The 12,458-nt window shown below is 40.5% G+C and overlaps 1 protein-coding gene across 1 annotated transcript; it reads left to right on the top strand.

Moving 5' to 3' along the window:
- Positions 1-425: 425 nt before the first annotated feature.
- On the top strand, positions 426-11,650 carry myhb (myosin, heavy chain b; the record flags this gene model as incomplete). Its single annotated transcript, XM_080846267.1, has 39 exons — positions 426-626; positions 724-867; positions 948-1,104; positions 1,241-1,268; positions 1,366-1,477; positions 1,700-1,792; positions 1,885-1,948; positions 2,042-2,140; positions 2,242-2,345; positions 2,429-2,567; positions 2,682-2,800; positions 2,892-3,041; positions 3,139-3,309; positions 3,524-3,827; positions 4,125-4,201; positions 4,312-4,399; positions 4,535-4,652; positions 4,801-4,924; positions 5,013-5,149; positions 5,258-5,513; positions 5,614-5,856; positions 5,953-6,129; positions 6,215-6,360; positions 6,471-6,561; positions 6,648-7,037; positions 7,140-7,266; positions 7,366-7,484; positions 7,570-7,766; positions 7,877-8,060; positions 8,237-8,402; positions 8,571-8,695; positions 8,828-9,136; positions 9,215-9,418; positions 9,561-9,686; positions 9,817-9,987; positions 10,756-10,860; positions 10,958-11,053; positions 11,297-11,428; positions 11,633-11,650. 39 exons carry the CDS (start codon positions 426-428, stop codon positions 11,648-11,650), a joined length of 5,811 nt encoding a protein of 1,936 aa, XP_080702393.1.
- Between the last annotated feature and the right edge of the window lie 808 nt (positions 11,651-12,458).

Below are 12,458 nucleotides of genomic sequence, written 5' to 3'. Positions count from 1 at the left end.
TGGTTAGGTCTCAAAGGACCATTTCATTCATTCGACTAAGACACTGTCTTCAGTATGCGGCATGGGAGAGAACAGTTTCTTGTCACAGAATTGTCAGAAAGATTTGGTCAGATATGAAAAGAGATTATCAAAATCTTGACCCTATCTTGAATTATAAAGTTGGTGTTGCAGATTAACACCCAGGGCTATTGTGGAAATCAGCTGTAGAAGCGAGCATTAGTCATAATGTGAACTTATTTAGCTAAAAACAATATAGTAAATATATTCATTATAAAAGACAACAATGCCTGGCATGTGGAAGTTCGGAATCAAGCTTCTCATTAGCAAATCCTAAAAGAAATGGATAGATTGAAAAGATAGATAGAATTCAGAAATTCAAGATTTCACAACTTAACCTACAACTTGTATCTGACCGTAGAGCCAAGATGGGGGACGCAGAGATGGAGTGCTTCGGCCCAGCGGCCATTTACCTCCGGAAACCTGAGAGGGAGCGCATTGAGGCCCAGACCCGACCATTTGATGCCAAAACATCTTACTTTGTGGTAGAAAAAGATGAGATGTACCTTAAAGGGGTTCTCCAGAGCAGAGAGGGTGGCAAAGTCACTGTCAAAACTCTGTGTGAGAAAGTGAGTAATCTTAGACACTACTCAGACTACTGAGTGTGCACGTCTGAAATATCAGCTCACGCCTGTGGTTGTAATTTTGTAATTCATATTTTCACAGGTGCTCACCGTCAAAGAGGATGATATACACCCCATGAATCCTCCAAAATATGACAAAATTGAGGACATGGCCATGATGACCCACCTCAATGAGCCAACTGTGCTGTATAACCTCAAAGAGCGTTATGCAGCATGGATGATTTATGTATGTAAAATACAATTTGGATTATCTGTAAAATAAATAAATAACTTGTGTATGACACTAAAACATGTTCTGCCTCACAGACCTACTCTGGGCTGTTCTGTGTCACTGTGAACCCCTACAAGTGGCTCCCAGTGTACGATGCTTCGGTTGTCAACGCATACAGGGGCAAGAAGAGAATTGAAGCTCCACCCCACATCTTCTCCATCTCTGATAACGCCTATCAGTTCATGCTCCAAGGTAAGAGGAATGGTAAAAGTACTTCAGGAGCATATTGCAGAGGTGTGATGTGCATGTGATGTGAGAAGCTCTGATATTCTGGACAGCCTCATTTGTCTGAATGATCACTAAAAGAGTTGGCTCTTTTCTTTTCCAGATCGTGAAAATCAGTCTATCCTGATCACGTAGGTCATCTTCAACATTACATAATAACAATGATAATTTACCTTTCAGCTACAAGAAGCACATGCAGTAATACTCCTTTCATTTTTTTATCCCCAGCGGAGAATCTGGTGCTGGGAAGACTGTGAACACCAAGCGTGTCATCCAGTACTTTGCGACAATTGCAGTGTCTGGAGGAAAGAAATCTGAGCAAAGCGCTAGCAAAATGAAGGTGGGTAGGAGAAACATCGTATATTCTGATCTCCTTGCACTTTGTCTTATTGAGTAGATTTAGTACGTACTGCTTACTGCAAGATCTCCTACTGTGCTGGTGCTTGAGTGTTGTTCCTCATTTGTAAGTATGCCAAGTGAGTAACTGTAAATGTTAATATACAGTTATTGGGAGTCAGGTCAACAGCCCCTAAATAGCTAAATGGCCTCACATCTTCTCTAGGGGTCACTGGAGGATCAGATCATTGCAGCCAACCCTCTACTGGAGGCCTATGGTAATGCCAAGACTGTGAGGAATGACAACTCCTCCCGATTTGTAAGTATTTAAAATGAATTAATGGTGAAGTGAATAGTAATTAATATTTGAATATTTGCAGTTCATCTTTTTTTCTGTCACAAATAATTTAGGGTAAATTCATCAGAATCCATTTTAGCACAACTGGCAAACTGGCTTCTGCTGACATAGAGACTTGTGAGTGGTCATTCTTCACTTGTGAGTGGTCATTCATCCAACCTCTATTTAGAAACAAAATAATAACATCCCATTGAAAATGACACATTACAGATCTGCTGGAGAAGTCAAGAGTGACATTCCAGCTGTCAGCTGAGAGGAGCTACCACATCTTCTACCAGCTTCAGACTGGACACAAGCCTGAGCTGATTGGTAATAAAGCTGGGACACGTAACTGATAAAATGTAAATAATACTGGTCTATGTAAGTCTCTTTTATATTTTTTATGATATTTTTCCTCTTTCTGTTTTCAGACGCCCTTCTAATCACCACCAACCCATATGATTTCCCTATGATCAGTCAAGGTGAAATCACTGTCAAGAGTATCGACGATGTTGAGGAGTTTATTGCTACAGATGTAAGACACCAAACACAGTTACTTGCAATTTAAGCAAAGTTAATATGTATCTAATCAACCCATACACTATTTCGTCCTGTCAGACTGCTATAGATATTTTGGGTTTCACGGCTGAGGAGAAAATGGGCATCTTCAAGCTTACCGGTGCTGTGATGCATCATGGGACCATGAAGTTTAAGCAGAAGCAGAGAGAGGAGCAGGCTGAGCCTGACGGCAATCAGGGTGAGGAAAATGTTAATTTCAAGTGTATTTAAAATGTAAATATATACAGCATGTTAATATGACAGATGAAGGCCAAAAGCATGTTAAATGTATCCTGAAATATACTCCATTTAGAGGCTGATAAAATCGCCTACCTCTTGGGCCTGAACTCTGCTGACATGCTGAAGGCTCTGTGCTACCCCAGAGTGAAGGTCGGAAATGAGTTTGTGACCAAAGGCCAAACTGTGTCACAGGTTAGTAGCTTAGCAAAACACAACACATGATATATTGTGTATAATGTTTTTGCCCTATTATGTACTCATAATGTCATTTACTTCTGACCAGGTCAACAATTCTGTTATGGCTCTGTGCAAGTCAATATATGAGAAGATGTTCTTGTGGATGGTCGTCCGCATTAATGAGATGCTGGACACAAAGCAGCCCAGACAGTTCTTCATTGGTGTGTTGGACATCGCTGGATTTGAGATCTTTGATGTGAGTGAATGTCTATTCATAATGATATGATTAATTCCGCCTATTGATATTAGTTTGTTGCTAAGCTTGTCTGTGTGTTTGCCTATTTTAACACCAGTTCAACAGCTTGGAACAGCTGTGCATCAACTTCACCAATGAGAAACTGCAACAGTTCTTCAATCACCACATGTTTGTGCTGGAGCAAGAGGAATACAAAAAAGAAGGAATTGATTGGGAGTTCATTGACTTTGGCATGGATTTAGCTGCCTGCATTGAGCTTATTGAGAAGGTAATGTTGCCAGACATCTAGTGAGAAAATAAAGCGTGCATAACATTTTCTTTGTCTACCAACTACACTGTCTGGAAATCTGAGTTAAGCTATAAGACACAAAGCTGAGACACAGAACTGAGAAAGCTGAGTTACAGTACATGCCTTGTCACAAGACCATAGACTGTATAAGACAAGTGCACTGAAAAACTTTAAAATCTGCTTTGTTTAACAGCCAATGGGCATCTTCTCCATCCTTGAAGAGGAGTGTATGTTCCCCAAGGCCTCAGACACCACCTTCAAGAACAAGCTATATGATCAGCATCTTGGTAAAACCAAGTGCTTTGAGAAACCAAAACCAGTAAAGGGTAAACCAGAGGCCCACTTCTCCCTGGTGCACTACGCTGGCACTGTGGACTACAACATCAATGGATGGCTGGACAAGAACAAGGACCCACTGAATGACTCTGTTGTGCAGCTGTACCAGAAGTCTTCAGTCAAACTGTTGGCACTTTTGTATGCATCTCATAATGCTGAAGGTACAGATAATTTTGAACATGATTTACAGCAGGGCTCAGTTTACTTCTGACTTTGAGTCATATATGTTGGGTAGCCACAGTTTCTATGGGACACACAGTGTCTTTCTTGAGAGCCACTCAGTGCAGGTAGCATTCTGTTAGTGTTAATGTCTAGTAAACAGGAGGATATGATTTATCTGATTGTTTACAGTTGGATTTTCATTTTGTGTCACTTGTTGCAATGCAAACTGCAACCTGCAACCTGTAATGGTTAAGTAAGTAGATGTTGCATGATTTTGTTCTAATGGTAATAAACAGGTGGTGAGGGTGGTGCGGGCAAGAAAGCAGGCAAGAAGAAGGGTGGTTCCTTCCAGACTGTGTCTGCTCTGTTTAGGGTATGTTGAAGATTTAAATTTGATTATTTTACTTTTGAATGGCTGAAGACTGATTATAGGACCTTGTACTTAGAACTGAGTAGCCTACTTAAAATCCTTTACCTCTGCAGGAGAACCTGGGCAAGCTGATGACCAACCTGAGGAGCACCCACCCTCATTTTGTACGCTGTCTGATTCCCAATGAGTCAAAGACTCCAGGTTTGAGTCACTGTATTTACTGACTAGTTGGCTGTGCAGTTTAAACACATTACTGTTCACATTCCAGCTGTCGCCAGTTTTGTAATACAAGTAATCAACGGACAGCATTTTCCAATTAACATTTTCCAATTTTAGGTCTGATGGAGAATTTCTTGGTCATCCACCAGCTGAGGTGTAACGGTGTGCTGGAGGGTATCCGAATCTGCAGAAAGGGCTTCCCCAGCAGAATCATTTATGCTGACTTCAAGCAGAGGTACATTTTAAGATATACATCTTACTTTAAAATAAACCACCTGTTGCTACAGTTATTTACATTTGAAGCAGAATATGTTTATTGTTTCCCTATTTTTATCTCACATACTTGACCTTATTTTCTTATTCCTTCATAACATGTGATTTAGATACAAAGTATTGAATGCCAGTGTCATCCCAGATGGACAATTCATCGACAACAAGAAGGCCTCAGAGAAACTCTTGGGTTCCATAGATATAGATCGCACTCAGTACAAGTTTGGGCACACCAAGGTAAAGGATTTAGAACTCTGTCCCAAATGGCCCACGTCTTGACTTCCTTTGAAGTATTTTGAAGTATGTAAAGATCCTTTGTCCATAGGTGTTCTTCAAAGCTGGTCTGCTGGGTACCCTTGAGGAGATGCGAGATGAGAAGCTGGCATCTCTGGTCACAATGACTCAGGCTCTCTGTCGTGCCTTCCTTATGAGGAAGGAGTTTGTTAAGATGATGGAAAGGAGGTAACAAGATATAAAATTAGGATGACTATAGTCATCACAAAAGCTGAAACCACTCAAGCTGATTTCATGTTGAATAAAAACTATAATACTTAATTTGTATCTTTATAGAGAGGCCATCTTTAGTATACAGTACAACATCCGCTCATTCATGAATGTGAAACACTGGGCATGGATGAAGCTGTTCTTCAAGATCAAGCCTCTTCTGAAGAGTGCTGAAACTGAGAAGGAAATGGCAGCAATGAAGGAGAACTTTGAGAAAATGAAATCGGACCTTGCAAAAGCCCTGGCCAAGAAGAAGGAACTTGAGGAGAAGATGGTCTCTATACTACAAGAGAAAAATGACCTGCAATTGCAAGTGGCATCTGTGAGTCAAGATTTCATAAATTACAGTGAAAAGGGTTTAGTCTTTTGAGATTAAGATTATATTTGTCATCTACATATTTCTTCTGCTTATTTTACTATAGGAAACGGAGGGCCTCTCAGATGCTGAGGAGAGATGTGAGGGTCTCATTAAGAGCAAAATCCAGATGGAGGCCAAACTCAAAGAGACGTCTGAGAGGCTGGAGGATGAGGAAGAGATCAACGCTGAGCTGACTGCCAAGAAGAGAAAACTGGAGGATGAGTGCTCTGAACTGAAGAAGGACATTGATGACTTGGAGCTCACTCTGGCCAAAGTGGAGAAGGAGAAACATGCTACAGAAAACAAGGTTTACATTTCATTCACACCATAAATTAAGTTTCATTAAATAGCACTGTTGTGTCTAAATCTAGTTCTCATTAAGTTTTGGTAAACTTTTTCACAGGTTAAAAACCTTACAGAGGAAATGGCATCCCAAGATGAAATCATTGCTAAATTAACCAAGGAGAAGAAAGCCCTCCAAGAGGCACACCAGCAGACTCTGGATGATCTCCAAGCAGAGGAAGACAAAGTCAATACTCTGACCAAAGCAAAGGCCAAACTTGAACAACAAGTGGATGATGTGAGTACAGCAAAAAAAGATCCTCTATGAAGTATTAGAATAAATATGATTATTGACTTCATTGTTTTTTGTTATTAACACCTAGCTGGAAGGATCGCTGGAGCAGGAGAAGAAACTCCGCATGGATCTCGAAAGAGCCAAGAGAAAGCTAGAGGGTGACCTGAAACTGACCCAGGAATCCATAATGGATCTGGAGAATGACAAGCAGCAGACAGAAGAAAAGCTAAAGAAGTAAGACACTGTTTAAAGCCCTCTTAATAATAAGGATTATAATTGATGCAATTAAATGCAACTAGATACAAGATATTTGATACATGACAACTATGGTATTGTTCAAATAGGAAAGACTTTGAAACAAGCCAACTTCTCAGCAAGATTGAAGATGAACTGGCACTGGGAACACAGCTTCAGAAGAAGATTAAGGAACTCCAGGTGCTACATTAAGTCTGAATGTTGGTATTTATCTGGATGTATTAATTTGCATGAAATATTCAGCATTACAAAATCCTGTCTTTTAGGCTCGCATTGAAGAACTGGAGGAAGAAATCGAGGCTGATCGTGCTGCTCGGGCCAAGACTGAGAAGCAGAGATCTGATCTCTCCAGGGAACTTGAGGAGATCAGTGAGAGGCTTGAGGAGGCTGGAGGGGCCACTAGTGCTCAGATTGAGATGAACAAGAAGCGTGAGGCAGAGTTCCAGAGGCTTCGTCGTGATCTTGAAGAATCCACCCTGCAGCATGAAGCTACTGCTGCCGCTCTCCGCAAGAAGCAGGCCGATAGTGTAGCTGAACTGGGTGAGCAGATTGACAACCTCCAGCGTGTCAAGCAGAAGCTGGAAAAGGAGAAGAGTGAATACAAAATGGAGATTGATGACCTAGCCAGCAATATGGAGTCTGTTGCTAAGTCAAAGGTAATTGACTGTGAAGGTCTAAACATTTAAAGTTGAAATGGTTATATCATGTCAATAATGACAATCAAATGAAGGAGGTTAACAAAATAACTTCTTTGACAGGCAAACCTTGAGAAGATGTGCAGAACTTTAGATGACCAGGTCAGTGAATTCAAAACCAAGAATGAAGAACACATTCGTCACTTGAATGACTTCAGTGTACAAAAAGCCAGACTTCAAACCGAAAATGGTATGTAAATGTATATAAAAAGATTATTGCTGCTGTTTCAAATGCAGAATGAGAGTAATTTGTATTTTCTTTGTTATTTCTGTCAATACAATGTATTAGGTGAGATGGGCCGCCAGCTTGAGGAGAAAGAGGCACTTGTTACTCAGCTCACCAGAAGCAAGCAAGGTTACACTCAGCAGATTGAGGAGCTGAAGAGGCAAATGGAGGAGGAAGTCAAAGTAATTTAAGCTAACTGTTAAATATATTGACCGCTTCCTAACAATGACCTTTGGGAGATTCATATTTTCAAAATATTTTCTAAAGGCCAAGAATGCCCTGGCTCATGCTGTCCAATCAGCTCGTCATGACTGTGACCTGCTCAGAGAGCAGTTTGAGGAGGAGCAGGAGGCCAAGGCTGAATTACAGCGTGGAATGTCCAAGGCCAACTGTGAGGTGGCTCAGTGGAGGGCCAAGTATGAAACTGATGCCATCCAACGCACTGAGGAGCTGGAAGAGGCCAAGTAAGACATGATTTTAGCATAACTGCCATAACTTTCATGTTAAGCCATTCTAAAAGGATGTTAAAATCCCAATTTAACTTTAATTTCTGTCAATTATTAATTCATTTTAGGAAAAAGCTTGTCCAGCGTCTCCAAGATGCTGAGGAGTGTATTGAGGCTACGAACTCCAAGTGTGCCTCTCTGGAGAAGACTAAGCAGAGACTCCAGGGTGAAGTGGAGGACCTCATGATTGATGTTGAGAGGGCAAATTCACTGGCTGCCAACCTTGATAAGAAACAGAGGAACTTTGACAAGGTAAAAAACCTTTTAAGCATTGGATAATATGTGATCCTATAGCCAAGTTTGTATAGTTTTTATGTAGATTTTGAAAAAGTGAATTATTATTTATGTACAAATATGAATTCATTAAATGTCTTAAACTCAAAGCGAAAATATGAAGTAGGCTCATTAAATACTCATTACACAATAAGGTCCTGGCAGAATGGAAGCAGAAGTATGAGGAGGCCCAGGCCGAGCTGGAAGGTGCTCAGAAAGAGGCTCGCTCTCTCAGCACTGAGATCTTCAAGATGAAGAACTCCTATGAAGAGGCTCTGGATCATCTGGAGACCCTGAAGAGGGAGAACAAGAACCTGCAGGGTAAGCATGTTTGAACACAAACAATCAATATTAACAAGAATTGAAGATGTTAATTTTAAAATGTAGATGTTGCATCTGCAAAGTATTAGGTATAACCATTAGGTAAAAATTACTGGAGATACCATGTATTTCTTAAAATAAAAATACAAATATATGAATATCTCACAGAGGAAATATCCGACTTGACTGAGCAACTGGGTGAGACTGGTAAAACCATCCATGAGCTGGAAAAAGGAAAGAAGACAGTAGAAGCAGAAAAAGCAGAAATCCAGACTGCCCTTGAGGAGGCAGAGGTGAGAGCGCTGTGGTCTGAGGATAAAAACCTCAGTTTAGTGTTTGAAAGATGTTAATATTTTGGGGAAGACAGGTTCTACTAACTGAATCTATTATGTAAACCATGATTCTGATTTTTTTTTTTAACTCAGGCAACTCTTGAGCATGAGGAATCCAAGATTATTCGTGTCCAGTTAGAGCTCACACAGGTTAAAGGTGAGATTGAACGCAAACTGTCTGAGAAGGATGAGGAGATGGAACAGATCAAGAGGAACAGCCAGAGGGTGATTGACACCATGCAGAGCACTCTAGACTCTGAAATCAGGAGCAGGAATGATGCCCTGAGAATCAAGAAGAAGATGGAGGGAGACCTCAATGAAATGGAGATTCAGCTTAGCCATGCCAATCGTCAGGCATCTGAGGCCCAGAAACAGCTGAGGAATTTCCAAGGACAGCTCAAGGTATTAAAATGTATTATTCATATTTTTTTCTTTCCAGTTATTTAATTATAAAAAATGAACACTAATTGCAATCTGAAGGATGCCCAACTGCACCTGGATGAAGCCCTCAGAGGACAAGAGGACATGAAGGAGCAGGTTGCCATGGTGGAGCGCAGGAACGCCCTAATGCTAGCTGAGATTGAGGAGCTGAGAGCTGCCCTGGAGCAGACAGAGAGAGGCCGCAAAGTGGCCGAGCAGGAGCTGGTGGATGCCAGCGAGCGTGTAACACTGCTGCACTCGCAAGTGAGAAAATCCCAGGACACATTGAATAACAATATATAGTTTATTATTTATTTTATATAAAATATATTATAATGTTGATATACATATACCATAATTGTATTGCAGTACGTTATAGTGATACCTCTTTCTTTTCTTTAAATAGAACATTAGTCTCATCAATACCAAGAAAAAGCTGGAGGCTGATCTAATTCAAATTCAAGGTGAGGTGGAAGATGCAGTCCAAGAGGCCAGAAATGCAGAGGATAAGGCCAAGAAAGCCATCACTGATGTGAGTCCATTTTGCATAGTTTTTCCTATTATTATGGGTCATGGCTGAATGTACCATATAAATTCATTTTGACATTTCGACAAACCCTGACAAAAGAATGTACTGACCTATGTAAAAAAAACAAATTCAGGCTGCAATGATGGCTGAGGAACTGAAGAAGGAGCAGGACACCAGTGCTCACCTGGAGAGGATGAAGAAGAACCTGGAGGGCACCGTCAAGGATCTGCAACACCGCCTGGATGAGGCTGAGAGCTTGGCCCTGAAGGGTGGAAAGAAACAGATCCAAAAACTAGAGTCAAGGGTAAGTTGCTCACAACAAGGAGCCTACTGAAAGTCGTTTGAATAAGCCAAAAGTCAATTTCAAATATATATACATTCATGAGGTTAAATCTTGGCCTTTTGACCTTAAATTTTCATAATACGACCTAGTGTAAAATAGTAAGCTTATTATTTGTTGAATTTCAGCAATTTAACTGCCAAAGAAAATACTGTGAAAGCTGTTCACCTAGAGCAGGGGTGTCAAACTCAAATACACAGAGGGCCCAAATAAAAAAAATGGGTGTAAATCGAGGGCCGGACAGTGGGGCAAGCGCTCCCTAAATTGACGTATGCTACCAACGCGAGGACAGTGCATTGTGGACAGCGCATTTGTGGTGCGTTCGACATACCAGTGGCCGCGTCAGACAAGCTCTGATAGATAAATAGATGGATACTTTATTAATCCTGAGGGAAAATTAGGCAAACCAAATAAAACGTCACCGTTGCTCATTCAAATCAATGGAACTTTTTCGGGCTTGTTGGGCCTTGAGTTTGACACATGTGACCTAGAGTCTAAGCACAAAGTGTAGAGCCTAAGTGGCTACTGGGAAGGGCAGCTGTGTTTATCTCACCTTCAAATGAATTTGAGGTGGCTAACACTGGCTACCGACTGAGACGCAGCTTTAAAATCTATGAAAACCTGCACAGTGTTCTTAACGATAGCTGGCAATGTGTACCAAGAAAGATTATACTGGCAGCAGTATGTTTTAGTTTTAGTATATTAACTCATGGTTGTCCAATTATGTTAAAGGTGCGTGAGCTGGAAGCTGAGTTTGAGGCTGAACAGAGACGTGGAGCTGATGCTGTGAAAGGTGTCCGCAAATATGAGAGGAGAGTGAAAGAGTTCACATATCAGGTTCAGTATAATTCTGTACAATCATTTCCAATACAAGAATTTGACATAAAGTGGTAGGCTTAATAGAATTTTGAAGCAAAAAAACTTTTTTTCACAGACTGAAGAAGACAAGAAGAATATTATCAGGCTTCAGGACCTGGTAGATAAACTTCAGCTGAAAGTTAAGGCCTACAAAAGACAGGCTGAGGATGCTGTGAGTGTATTCCAAATGGACATTCCATGACACACACTCATTTTATTTAAGCAATCATTTGACATACATGCACTCCTATTACGATTACCAATAATGTTGGTTGGCTGTAAATTCACTCACATTGTAAAAACAATTAGGCAAATCAAATACTTTGTACCAAGAAGCCTCTGTCTACCTTTTCACCAAAAAAGGGCTTGGTCCGAAAAAAATATTTTCTCTCCTTTCTATTGCCTCTTCCCACAGGAGGAACAAGCCAACACTCACCTGTCCAGACACAGGAAGGCACAGCATGAGTTTGAGGAGGCACAGGAACGTGCTGACATCGCCGAGTCCCAGGTCAACAAGCTCAGGACCAAGAGCCGTGAATTTGGCAAGGTAAGTTTACATATTTCCGGTAACATATTAATAAATAGTTCTCTTGACATCGTTTATAAGTCCTTGCTCTAGGGGATTCAGGCTCTGGGATCTGTAAAGCACCTAGTGACAATTTCAATTGTTATTGGCGCTATATAATAAAATTGAATTGAAATGAAATGGATTTTTATTTACTCCCCCTGTTTCTCCTCAATTGCTCCACAGGGCAAGGAAGCAGAGTGAATGTACTGCTAATGAACAAGCCCTCATACAATATGATGCGCTTGTGAATGGTCCAGACAGTCTGTTCTCTCATTGAATAAAATACTAAGAAATCTCAGCTATTTTTGTATTTGATTATTTATGTGTCCTATGAGTGAATCAAACTAGTGCTATTTGTACTGGAGGCGGTCATTGCACACCATTTCTATTCTCTCAGATATATTTATTCTTTCAGGTATATTTACACAAAAATTCTGTTATTTATTTAAAGTGTAACTGCACCCTTAAATGTGCTGTAACTTAATGATATGATTGTACTGTGATGAAACACTGCATTAATGCAAAGGTTAATATTGACAAAATTCACATTTTATAAGAAATCAGCATTTTATGAATCATGAAAATGGGTCAATATGCCATCTACTGTTTAAAATAGTAAACAGTGAATAGTGAATTTGTGTGAAGGAAGGCAAAGCAAGTGTGTCATCCTCCTATCTGCTAAACCTAGTCCATGATATTGTATTGTTTGAATCTGATCCGAATCTTATCCTATCATTATCCTAATGACTATTTCACAGATAAACATAGTAAGCCCCGCTCTCTTGAAGAGAAAAAAAGAACAGCGAGCAAACAGCACTTGTAAAGGACCAAAGCCATAAGCTCCGGCTCCCTTCAAAGTTATTCCCATCACTAGTCTAAAATCACCCTGAACCTTGCAAGGCTGATGCTGACATAGAGTCAACCATTTAGGACTTATCTACGTCATAAAATGGGCAGCCCACCTCCCCCGGCCTCTGCCCGTTTGTGTGTCTTATGTAGATTTGCTTGT

This window comes from Sprattus sprattus, assembly GCF_963457725.1.
Source record: "Sprattus sprattus genome assembly, chromosome: 10".
NCBI lineage: Eukaryota > Metazoa > Chordata > Actinopteri > Clupeiformes > Clupeidae > Sprattus > Sprattus sprattus.
This window is presented reverse-complemented; position numbering and strand designations above follow the sequence as displayed.